At 47.9% G+C, this 12,936-nt stretch overlaps 1 protein-coding gene across 2 annotated transcripts in view; it reads right to left on the bottom strand.

Annotated features, from left to right (window-relative positions):
* Positions 1 to 4,363: 4,363 nt before the first annotated feature.
* Positions 4,364 to 12,936, bottom strand: part of FOXR1 (forkhead box R1) — a 10,201-nt gene continuing 1,628 nt past the window's right edge. The window contains exons 2-7 of one of the 2 annotated variants that reach the window (XM_037736782.1): positions 7,148 to 7,222; positions 6,797 to 7,044; positions 6,334 to 6,489; positions 5,657 to 5,727; positions 5,229 to 5,392; positions 4,385 to 4,438 (exon numbers count right to left, since the gene is read on the bottom strand). In XM_037736782.1, coding sequence (XP_037592710.1) covers positions 4,410 to 4,438; positions 5,229 to 5,392; positions 5,657 to 5,727; positions 6,334 to 6,489; positions 6,797 to 7,044; positions 7,148 to 7,222 — 743 coding nt within the window. In that variant the 3' untranslated portion in view covers positions 4,385 to 4,409. Of the gene's footprint in view, positions 4,439 to 5,228; positions 5,471 to 5,656; positions 5,728 to 6,333; positions 6,561 to 6,796; positions 7,045 to 7,147; positions 7,223 to 12,936 lie in introns of both variants that reach the window. The other variant, XM_017523472.2, reaches the window with a different exon arrangement.

The following is a 12,936-nucleotide window of genomic DNA, read 5'->3' as shown; positions in this document are numbered from 1 at the left end:
ATGGGGTTTCTCCATGATGGCCAGGCTGGTCTTGAACTCCTGACCTCAGGTCATCTACCCACCTCGGCCTCCCAAAGTGCTAAGATTACAGGCGTGAGCCACCACGCCCAGCAGAAAAATTTTAAAAGGAAATTTCTTGTTGTAAAATACAAAAGCTGTACAGAGGCTATAAATAAACGATTGCCCCATTTATGTTGCCTACCCAGTCCTCAAAGATGGCCATTGCTGGGTTGTTTTTTTTTTTTTGGCAGGGGGGCCATTGCTGTTTGACACCTATATTCTTCAAGATGTTTTCTGTGTTTAGACTTCACATTTATATATATGAACATAATTTCTGCCATATTCAGAATAATTTTGAACACTGTTCTGCTACTTTTTTAACTCCCCAAAATGTATTGTGGATATCTTTCTATGTCAGTACATAAGCATGATATTAAGTGCTATCTATATATTGATGATTCTCAGTGTATTTACATTTTCAGCTCAGACTTCTCTTCTGAACTCCAGACATATAACAACTATCTACTTGACACTGACATAACCATCCTGATGTCTCACAGATTCTTTTTCTTTTTTTTCCCCAAGATGGAGTCTTGCTCTGTCACCCAGTCTAGAGTGCAGTGGCACAATCTCGGCTCACTGCAACTTCTGCCTCTTAGGTTCAAGCGATTCTCCTGTCTCAGCCTCCTGAGTAGCTGGGATTACAGGCACCTGCAACCATGCCCAACTAATTTTTGTATTTTTAGTAGAGATGGGGTTTCACCATGTTGGCTAGGCTGGTCTCAAACTCCTGACCTCAAGTGATCCTTCCACCTCGGCCTCCCAAAGTGCTGGCATTAGAGGTGTGAGCCACGATGCATGACCTCACAGATTCCTTTTTTTAAATTGGAGACAGGATCTTACTCTGTTACTATTCAGGCTGGAGTGCAGTGGCACAATTATGATTCACTGCAGCCTTGCCTTGCCTCCCCAGGCTCAAGCAATCTTCCCACCTTAACCTCCCAAGTAGCTGGGACCACAGGCACACACCACCACCCCCAGCTATTTTTTTTTTGTAGAGAGGAGGTCTCACCATGTTGCCCATGCTGGTTTCCAACTCCTGGGTTCAAGTGACCCACCCACCTCTGCCTCCCCAAGTGCGGGGATTACAGGTGTGAGCCATTGTGCCTGGCCTTGTCTTACAGATACTAAACACAGAATGGCTTAAACCTGCTACTCCTGCAGGCTTCCTCTCCTCACCATTCACCTATTTGCTGCAGCCAAAAACCTCAGAGTCATTCTTGTCTTCTCCTCCTGCAATCAATCCTATTGACTTGTTTTTTCTACCTCTGCGATATATCATCAAATTGTTCTTCTGTCTTCATCTCTACTGCCACTAATACTCCAGCTGGCCTGATTTACCGCAGTCACCTCCTCATGGGTCTTCCTGCTTCCATGTTGGCTTCCCCCGGACAAGCCACTTTCCTGAGTGGCTAATTGTGATTAACAACAATGACAACAACAAACAGATTATGTCAGTTACTTCAATTATTTTCTACTGTACTTGAAAAAAATCCAAATCCCCTGTCATTGCCTAGAAGAGCATACCTGGTCTAGTCCCTGTCCCTCTCCCAGTTTCACCTTGGACCTTTCTGCCCTCGTTTACTGTATTCCGTCTTCCATGGTTTCAGCCCCATTTTCTCAAAAGGCCAAGATGTGTCTCTACCTCCAGGTCTTTGTCCAGTCCAACGCCTCTATTAGAATTCTTTTCCTTTCCGTTCTTCAGTCTGGCTAACTTCTCCCCATACTACAGGTCTTGGTTAAAATGTCACTTTTTTTTTTTTTGAGTTGGAGTCTTGCTCTGTTGCCCAGGCTGGAGTGCAATGGCACGATCTCAGCTCACTTCAACTTCCGCCTCCTGGGTTCAAGCAATTCTCCTGCCTCAGCCTCCCGAGTAGTTGGGATCACAGGCCCCTGCCACCATGCTAATTTTTATATTTTTAGTAGACATAGGGTTCCACCATGTTGATCAGGCTGGTCTTGAACTCTTGACCTCAGGTGATGCACCCGCCTCCACCTCCAAAAGTCCTGGATTACAGGTGTGAGCCACCGTGCCCAGCCTAAAATGTCACTTTCTTAGAAAGGTTCCTCTCTGATCTCCCCTCCAATCTAACTTAGATACCAATATTACTTTCTCTCACAACCCAATCTTTTTTTTTTGTTTTTGAGACACAGCCTCACTGTCACCCGTGCTGGAGTGCAATGGCATCATCTAGGCTCACTGTAACCTCCACCTGCCAGGTTCAAGCAATTCTCCTGCCTCAGTCTTCTGAGTAGCTGGGATTACAGGCACCCGCCGTCACGCCCGGCTAATTTATGTGTTTTTGTAGAGATGGGGTTTCACCATGTTGGTCAGGCTGGTCTTGAACTTCTGACCTCAGGTGATCTGTCTGCTTCAGCCTCCCAAAGTGCTGGGATTACAGGTGTGAGCCACCAAGACCAGCCAATAACCCAATCTTTACCTAATTTTTATTACCATTAGTGTTTTGGTTTAGTATCTTTTCATCTAGACTGAAAACTGTGAGGAACCATTTGGTTTCTTTGCTGTATCCCTAACACCTGGCAAGGTCGTAGTATAGTGAAAATGCTTAACCCATAAGTGTTGAAGTCCAGGCGCAGTGGCTCACACCTGTAATCCCAATAGTTTGAGAGGCTGAGGTGGGTGGATTGCTTGACCTCGGGAGTACAAGACCAGCCTGGGCAACATGGTGAAACCCCATCTCTACTAAAAATACAAAAATTAGCAGGACGTGATGGCATGTGCCTGTGGTCCCAGCTACTTAGGGGGCTGCGGTGGGAGAATCGCTTGAACCTGGGAGGTAGAGGTTGTGATGAGTAGGATTGCCATTCTGTCTCCCCCCAAAAAAAAAAAAAAAACATGCCTGTAATCCCAGCACTTTGGGAGGCCGAGACAGGCAGATCATGAGGTCAAGAGTTCAAGACCAGCCTGACCAATATGGTGAAACCCGGTCTCTACTAAAAATACAGAAATTAGCTGGGCGTGGTGGTGCACACACCTGTAATCCCAGCTACTTGGGAGGCTGAGGAAGGAGAATCACAAAAACAAAAAAAAGTATTTTATTAATTGATAAGTGAAAACTAGGTGCAAGTATAGGAGTTTATTAGAGACCAAAGTGGGCAAAGGCAGATTTTTCTCAGTCCCTTTTTCCCCAAAGGCTGTATTTTGTACTTTCCTTCTGATTTGTTGCATTTTGGATCCACCTGCAACTTAAACCTGATGTTGGCCAGGTGTGGTGGCTCACGCTTGTAATCTAGCACTGTGGGAGGCCAAGGCAGGTGGATTGCCAGGGCTCAGAAGTTTGAGACCAGCTTGGGCCATGTGATGAAACCCCATCTCTACTAAAACACAAAAATTAGCCAGGTGTGGTGGTGCACACCTGTAGTCCCAGCTACTGGGAGGCTGAGGCAGGACAATCACTTGAACCTGGGAGGCAGAGGTTGCAGTGAGCTGAGATGGCTCCATTACACTCCAGCCTGGGCAACAGAGTAAGAGTCAATCTCAAAAAACAAAAACAAAAGCAAAAAAAACCCCTGATGTTAACAAGAATGTGGACATTGATGAGGTTGTATACAAAGTGCAGATAAGGTGGACAAATTGAGGCCAAATCAGATTTGTTTTGAGACGTGGTTTCGCTCTTGTTACCCAGGCTGGAGTGCAATGGCGCGATCTCAGCTCACCACAACCTCCGCCTCCTGGGTTCAGGCAATTCTCCTGCCTCAGCCTCCAGAGTAGCTGGGATTACAGGCACACGCCACCATGCCCAGCTAATTTTTTGTATTTTTAGTAGAGATGGGGTTTCACCATGTTGACCAGGATGGTCTCGGTCTCTTGACCTCGTGATCCACCCGCCTCAGCCTCCCAAAGTGCTGGGATTACAGGCGTGAGCCACCGCGCCCGGCCCCAGATTTGTATTTTTAGTAGAGACAGGGGTTCACCATGTTGGTCAGGCTGGTCTGGAACCCTTGACCTCAGGTGATCCACCCACCTCAGCCTCCCAAAGTGCTGGGATTACAGGTGTGAGCCACCGCGCCCAGTCAAGATTATCTTCATAACCTAGAAAAATGGAAATGACTCCAAGATGCTTTAGAAGGCTGCGCATTTTCCTCCTTTGAGGCAAGAAAAGTACAGACTCCCTTTGCTGCACAAGCAGGCACTGCCCCATTGCCTCAGGAGCATCTGTCAGCTGAAGGCATCCCATCTCCAACCTTGGAGTTGAACTCCACCTCCACCCTTAACCCCATCCTCAGAGACCCCACCTCCACAGACACACACACATACACACACACACACACAGAAGGCTGCTGAGGGTAAATTTAATAAGGTATTAGCTGGCTCTCACTTCTTGGGGTTAGAGGTCAAAGAGAAAGGGCATCACATCTGTAAGAAAAGGAGAGAGTTCAGGAGTTTATGCTTCACAGTTGCTGTTTCCTAGACCTGGGATGCTCTCTCATAGCAGGTGATCTGTTTCTCTCACTCATGGCTCAAATGCCACCTCTTCTCTGAAGCCTCCCTGCACTGCTCCAGGGAAAGTGTAAGTCCTCTTTGCACATAACCTCTATTACTGTACTTCTCACGTTGTGTGCTCACTATTGCCTAGGCTGCTGGGCTTGGTAAGGCCAGTTGCACCTTAGTTGTTTGCCCATGGATTCTTGCCACATTACCTCCCATACTGGTGGGGGAGGTCTCATCTCAGGCAGGCATCACTGAGGGTCTCAGATCACTGCTAATCTGTTTCTTTTCTTTTTTCTTTTTTCTTTTTTTTTTTTTGAGACAGAGTCTCACTCTGTTGCCCAGGCTGGAGTGGAGTGGCATGATCTCAGCTCACTGCAACCTCCACCTGCCAGGTTCAAGCAATTCTCCTGCCTCAGCCTCCCAAGTAGCTGGGACTAACAGTGTGCACCACCATGCCCAGCTAATTTTTTGTATTTTTAGTAGAGATGGAGTTTTACCGTGCTGGCCAGGTTGGTCTCAAACTCCTGGCCTCAGGTGATCCATCCACCTCAGCCTCCCAAAGTGCTGGGATTACAGGCGTGAGCCACTGCACCCCACCTTATCTGTTTTCTACAGAAGATGCCCCCCATGGTGTGACCCAGGCTTCCACATCCAGCTTTGGGTCAGGAACTTCAGGTCTCCTCCCCTTGGGCCCACGCACGACAAGGCTTCACACCTGGCTGGCTCATGCACTGTTGGATACTTTCCAGCCGAGTGGAAGCCAAGGCTCGGGCCTCCTCCGCAAAGCGGCGGTGTCCCTCCTCGGTCAACTTCCAGAGGCAAGATCGAGGCCGTGTGCTGGCCCCACCCTGCATGCTGCTGACAGGCACTTTCTCAAAGCTGTCTCGGAAACAGAGATTGTGACGGACGGTATTCTTCCAGCCTTCTGGGGCCGTCCGGAAAAAGGGGAAGTGCTTTCTGCGGACAGAGAGGAGAGGTAAGGAAAGGCATGATATGTTTGGGGAATGCCCTTTTCTGGAGCATGTTCTACCCAGGGGTGAGGGGCCTCAGCCCTTCTCTCCAGGGGAATAGTAGCAAGTTGGCCTGGAGCTGCTCTTTGCTGACTGAGCACATGGCAAAGCGTCCACATGGTGCATAGCTCACCTGAGCCCTCCCTCCGAGGGCCCAGGGCTTGGACCACAGCATGAACAAAGCAGAATCAGGCCAAGCAGCTCCTGTAAGAGGAATCTTGGTTGAGGATGGACCACTTGAGGATTTGTATCCTGAGACATGAGGCACTTCTCCTAACACTGGGAAAGGGCCCAAGAAACTCCCTTCCTTATACTCCTGTGTGCAGAACTATCTGAGCTAAATGGAAAACCCTTCTCAACTAAGCTCCCTGGCCCCTAGGGGTGCAAGTTGCTGTGCCAGGCAGTCCAGTTCTAGCAGAGGCAGGTGCGGAACTGTTGGGGAAACCTGACTTTAGACTGGCTGATCATCAGAGGGATGGTGGGGAAACTGTTACCTGACCCAGGTGAATTTATATCTTAAAAGAGAACTATACCCAAAGAGCACTGAAAACTAATTAAAAAAAAAAAGGGAGAACAAAAAAAAAGAACAAAAGCCATAAAGGTTGGAGGATTTTTTAGATGTGAAAGGGGGTGGGAATGGATATGTTCTTGTACATATGTGGGGACAACGGAGCCCGGGAAAAGGGAACTGGGAACATGCTCCTCCTCTCAGACCCAGATAGGGAACCCAGAGCCTGGGATGGATTGGAAGGCATCAGCCTGGGGCCCTGGCCCCCACTTCCCCCTCCTCACAGGGCCCCCGGCACATACCGAGTGAAACTGTAGATCTGTTGCACGTTGAGGCCACAGGGGGAACTGTTTCTTAATGCCAGGGCAATTAGGTGGAAGTAATTGAGAGGGGGCCGGGACCAGAGCCTCCCCGCCTGGCTGCTGGCTTGCCGAAGCCTCCGATTCTGGAGGGGGGCCCTTTTGTGAGGGGATGGGAGAGCCACAGAGGAGCTGTCTTCCTGGTCCTCAGCCTCCTCCTCTTCTGTGAGCTAGAGGAGCACAGAGTAGGAACTGGTCCTGACTCCTCGGCCTCTACTCCAGGGTGCAGTGGCAGGAAGGGGGGTGGTCTAGGGCCACCATCTGGGCTTCTCCCCAACCCAAGCATGTAGGTAAGTTTCTGAACCCATTCACCTTTTGCTATGGCTTAGAGAGCAGAACTGTGATGGCTCTTCCCATGCCCCTTACCTACTGCCCAAGTCCGGCTCCCACCCCCAGAAATCCATACCTCCCAGATGCTGGGGGAAAAGGCAAACCGCTTCCGAGGGGGCGACCACTCGCTGGAGGACCTGGACAGCGATTCCCCCCCCGTGGGCTCTGAGCAGCTGACATCTTCCTCCTTCTGGAATGGCTGAGAGGAGGGGAGTGTGCTTGTCAGATCCTCCGTCTTTGTAAGTCCTGGGACCTCCAGCTTTCCAGGGGGATACACGATGTTAGGGTTTACCCACATCCACAGGTTGGGCTCATAATCTGGACCTGTGCAGAACAAAAGAAGATTGTATGCCACAGCCCACTGGCTTAGGGTGCCCCTGGTCTCCAGCCCAGGCCACAGAAACACATCAGAGAACTCAATACTTACCATCCTTATCAGGGTTGGGTTTTTTCTCTAAGGGTAATTTTGGTGGCTTAACAATTCGGAGTTTATACCTGGCAACTGGCAAAAAGAAAGAGAAAGTCAAAACATCCTGGGATATCCCTTTGTGACCCTAGGATTCTAGACCTTAAGTCTTCTCTGGGAGAAGGTTGTGGACCTTGCCTGGGGAGTTTATATCATATTCTACTGGTTTTCCCTTTACCTCTCTGACGTTCTCATTCCCCTCTGCATTCGTTTCTTCTCACTCTATATATACCGTCCCTGAATGATCTCATGCATGCCTGTGGCTTCAGTTAACACCTATAAAAAAATGCAGAGCTCTCAAATTTTTACCTCTAGCCTAGCCTTCTGTGCTAGCCTTTAAGGAGAACTGCCTACTGGATATCTTTACTTGGGTAGCCCACAGGCACTTCAAACTTGTTTCTAAAACTGAATTCCATCTTCTTGCTCTTCCTTCTGTATTCTTGTTTTCTTTTGAGACAGAGTCTCACTCTGTCGCACACACTAGAGTGCAGTGGTGTGCTCAAGAGATCCTCCCACCTCAGCCTCCCAAGTAGCTGGGACTACAGGTGCATGCCACTATGTCCAGCTGATCTTTGTATTTTTTGTAGAGATGAGGGCCTCACTATATTGCCTGGGCTGGTCTCAAACCCCTGGGCTCAAGCTATCGTCCTGCCTCGGGCTCCCAAAATTTTGGGATTACAGCCATGAGCCACCATGCCTGGCCTTCCTATAATATTTTTTTTTAACAACTGGTAATCAATTTATCAAAATAGCTGACTTAAGCATCTGCAACAGTGACTTCCACCTCAACTCCTGGCTCAATACTGATGGAAGTAATCTACTTAACAATCTTAGAAGGACTGTGCAAGTCAATGAGTCGCTTGTGGATCCTCATCTGGAAATGATCCCATGTCTTAGAACCTTCATCACAAGGAGTTTTTCTTGTAGTGATCTCAAAGTCTTGGTAGGCATTCAAACTGGTCCTTTCACTTTTGAGATTCTTTTCCTTTGCTCCTCTGATCAAGTCAGCACACTCCGTCTCCAGTGATTTTACGTTGCGGCTCGTAAGAGTGATTCAAATTTGGTGAACTGCCAGCTCTGGCTCCATGAGTTTTTTTCAGTATCCTTAAACACCTTGGCTGCTGTGCGGCTTCCTGACCAACTTGTTCCTCAGGAGAGTGAACAGTGGTAAGCCAGGAGCAGGAGCGAGCGGATCCACAATCTGCAACAACTAGGACCATGTCTTCCTCTAAGAGTTCCTGTAATCGGGCCGGGCGCAGTGGCTCAAGCCTGTAATCCCAGCACTGTGGGAGGCCGAGGCGGGTGGATCACGAGGTCAAGAGATCGAGACCATCCTGGTCAACATGGTGAAACCCCGTCTCTACTAAAAATACAAAAAATTAGCTGGGCATGGTGGCGCGTGCCTGTAATCCCAGCTACTCAGGAGGCTGAGGCAGGAGAATTGCCTGAACCCAGGAGGCAGAGGCTGCAGTGAGCCACGCTCACGCCATTGCACTCCAGCTTGGGCAACAAAGCCAGACCTTGTTTCAAAAACAAAAATACAATCTTTGCTATTTATTGAACTCGTCTCCAGCAAATTTGACTTCTGTTCTACTGTAGACACTCCCTCAGTCATAGCCTAAACCAACAACTGCAACCTCTCTGTAACCTCATTTATGCACCATATAAAAAGGTACCACCCAGCCGGGCGTGGTGGCTCATGCCTGTAATCCAAGCAGTTTGGAGGCCAAGGCAGGTGGATCACCTGAGGTCGGGAGTTCAAGACCAGCCTGACCAACATGGTGAAACCCCACCTTAAAAAAAAAAAAAAAAAAGGCACTACCTTGTGTCTTTCTGGCTTACTCCCTCAACCCCAGCTAAGATCCCACTGAGATCAGCAGTCCACTGAACTGTGGTTTTGGCACACTTGTTTGGCAGAGCTGGATTTAGTCAGGGTTGTGGTTTGGCCAACAAGGTGCTCCAAGGAACCTGCATAGTATTTAACCATGGGATTCACGTTAGGTGAATAAGGGTGGACACATCAAGTGAAACAGTGAAAAGGTGACAGGATCAATGGACTGGTGATCTCAGTGCAAACCAAGGATAATGTCTCTGTATGTCTGTGTTTTGCTTTGGCACAGATAGCCCCTGAGCTTTTTCAAGGAAAAAGTTCCACAAATCTTCCTCTCTCTTTCCTGTGTCCCTAATTTTTGTCTTTGTTGGATCATTCTCTTCAGCATGCAAACTTGCTGTTAATTCTCCCATTTTAGGGACCAGGTGCAGTGGCTCATGCTTGTAATTCCAGCCTCTTTTGGAGAGCTGAGGCTAGGAGGATCACTTGAGCCCAGGATTTTAAGGCAACTCGAGTCTGCAGTGAGCTGTGCTGGTGTCACTGTACTCCAGCATGCGCGCCAGATGGAGCCCCTGTCTCTAAAAAACAAAAATAAAGAAAAAAATTCTCCCATCTTGTTTCCTGTTGAGGCACAACACATTGCTTCTACTTTGTCTCTACTTCTCCTCCTTCCATTCTTTTATTTTATTTTTTAAAGATGGGGTTTCACCATGTTGGCGAGGCTGGTCTCAAACTCCCGACCTCAGGTGATCCACCTACCTCAGGTGATCCACCTGCCTCAGCCTCCCAAAGTGCTGGGATTACAGGCGTAAGCCACCGCCGGCCCCTCTTTCATTCTTAAGCCCCCTCCAGTCAGGTTTTTCATTCTACCACTTACCAAAACCACTAACCAGGGACCTCTGCTTAGTTAAATCCAGTCGTCACTTATATTCTATTCATCGACCATCCCCTCCTTGAAAGGCTTTTTCCACTTGGTTTCCAGGACACCACAGCCCCCCTAGTTTTGATTCTCAATGGTCTTTTTTGCTCTCCAATCTCTTTACAATGGACTGCCCCTAGGGCTCATTCTTGTTCCTCCTGTATTCTTAACCCTTAAATTCCACTCATATACCAAAAGACCCAAAATTAACATCTGCAGTCCCCACCTCTCTCCAGAACTCCAAGCTCACCTATCCAACTGCAGACTCAACACGTCTACTTGGGCCGGGCGTGGTGGCTCAAGCCTGTAATCCCAGCACTTTGGGAGGCTGAGGTGGGTGGATCATGAGGTCAAGAGATCAAGACCATCCTGGTCAACATGGTGAAACCCCGTCTCTACTACAAAAAATACCAAACATTAGCTAGGCATGGTGCATGGTGGCACATGCCCGTAATCCCAGCTACTCAGGAGGTTGAGACAGGAGAATTGCCTGAACCCAGGAGGCAGAGGTTGCGACGAGCTGAGATCGCACCATTGCACTCCAGCCTGGGTAACAAGAGCGAAACTCCGTCTCAACAACAACAACAAAAAAACCACTTCTACTTGGATGTCTACTAAGAATCTCCAGCTCAGCATATCCAGAACAGAATTCCTGATCTTCCTTCCTAAACCTGTCTCCCACTCACAGCACAAGGCAATGTCATCCTTCCCCTAGGTCAAAACACTTTGAAAGGCTCATACTCAATTGTCTGTTTTATACACCATATCCAATACATTAGCATATCCAGCTGGTTCTCCCTGCTACTAACCTGGCCCAATCTACCATCATCTCTTGTCTGAATTACTACTACAGCCTCCTAGTCTCTGCACATCCACAGTCTACCCTCGACACAACAGCCAGAGTGGTTTTTTCAAATATAGATCATGCAGGACTAGCTGTAAGGTCTTTTAGGCCAGCTGACAGTGCAATGGACGCCATGTTAACCTCTGTGACCTGCACGGACACTCCAGATGAGTTCTTGGAAAATCTAAAGTAACTGGAAGACTGACGAAATGATCAACCCCTGCGGCACCTACTTAACATTGAGATATTATCTATTGTGTTCCTTATTCCTGCCCTAATTGATCAGGCCATAGAACTTTATAACCGACCTTGGCCGACCCCTATGACCCCCTCCCAGCTTGCAAAACACTGCCAACTGTAACTTATGTAACTTTCCACTGCCCACTCCAAACCTTTAAAACCAACTCCTATCCCACTGCCTCAATGACGCCCTTTTTCCAGCCTCAGCCCGCCTGCACCCAAGTGAATAAACAGCCATGTTGTTCACACAAAGCCTGTTGGAGGGATCTCTTCATTCAGCAAGTGCATTCTAACACTAGCCACATAATTTGTAGGGTTCAGTAAAGAAAACACGGGGCTCCTTGTTGAAAAATTAAACATTAGCCGGGCACGGTGGCTCACACCTGTAATCCTAGCACTTTGGGAGGCTGAGGTGGATCACCTGAGGTCAGGAGTTCAAGACCAGCCTAACCAATATGGTGAAACCCCATCTTTAAGAAATAAAAAAAAAGAAAAACTAAAAATTTCAAGACAGTGATAGCAGAGTATTAAGCCAAATACAGGCACCTAGGCAGCTGCACAGGTCACACACTCATGAAGCAGACCCTGAGAGCATGTCACTCCTCTAATCAATTTGGGAGGTAGGAGGATTGCTTGAGTCCAGGGGTTCAAGACCAGCCTGGGCAACATAGAGGGGACCCCCAACCCCCACAATCTCTACAAATAATAAAAAAGTTAGCCAGTGTGGTGCCCCATGTGGTTGCAGCTACTTTGAGGACTGAGGTGGGAACACCGCTTGAGCCTGGAGGTAATTGTGCCACTGCACTCCAGCCTGAGCAAAAGAGCCCGTCTCAAAACCTTAAAACCATTCCTTATCTGACTCAAAGTCAATCCTAAAGTCATTAGAAGACAGGCATTCCTGCTCTCAACCACACCCTTCGGAGCTCTTTATTTACTGTCATCCAGCCTTACTGACCTCCTTACCACTTTCCCTTCAAATACCCTCTAGGTGCACTCCTCCACCTCCCACCTTTGTAGTCCCAGCTACTTGGAAAGATGAGGGAGGAGAATCGCTTGAACCCGGGAGGTGGAGGTTGCAGTGAGCCGAGACCACACCACTGCACTCCAGCCTGGAGACAGAGTGAGACTCCAAATCTAAAAAAAAAAAAAAAAAAAAAAAAAAAAAGATACGGAGAATTGGCCTCAAGTAACTATCAACTGTTTGCTCAAATATTATGTTCCCAATTAAGTTCAATTCCACAATCTTATTTAAAGCTGTAGTTGTGGACAGGCGTGGTGGCTCATGCCTGTAATCCCAGCACTTTGGGAGGCCAATGCAGTCAGATGACTTGAGGCCAGGAATTTAAGACTAGCCTGGCCAACATGGTGAAATCCTGTCTCTACTAAAAATATAAAAATTAGCTGGGCGGGGTGGCACATGCCTGTGATCCCAGCTACTCAGGAGCCTGAGGCACAAGAATCACTTGAACCTGGGTGGTGGAGGGTGCAGTGAGGCGAGATTGTGCCACTGTGCCCAGGTGACAGAGTGAGATTCCATGTTGAAAACAAAAAACTGTAGCTGCCACCACTCCCTTCCCCTATTCCTGAGTCCACTTCTCCAGTTCTTTTGTGATCGCAGATTATCACATACTATATGATCATACTATATCACATACTATATGATCTACCCATTTATTATGTGGATTATCTGTCTGCCCCCGGTAGAATGTAAGGTTCCCTGTCTGTTTTGTTCACTGTGTATCATGAGTGTCTAGATCAGTGCCAGGTCAATTGGAGGTGCAAAATACATATTTATTGAATGAAGAAACATGTAAGAATGTCCACTAGCACCAATTATGGTGGCAGAGTTGGAAGCAATCTAGGTGTAAAGAAAATTAAAATGTAAAAGGTGGGATATACAGCTGATAGAATACTAA

Source organism: Cebus imitator, unplaced genomic scaffold (genome assembly GCF_001604975.1).
Source record: "Cebus imitator isolate Cc_AM_T3 unplaced genomic scaffold, Cebus_imitator-1.0 Scaffold28, whole genome shotgun sequence".
Taxonomy (NCBI): Eukaryota; Metazoa; Chordata; class Mammalia; order Primates; family Cebidae; genus Cebus; species Cebus imitator.
Note: the sequence above shows the minus strand (reverse complement) of the source record. Positions and strands in the feature narration are given on the sequence as shown.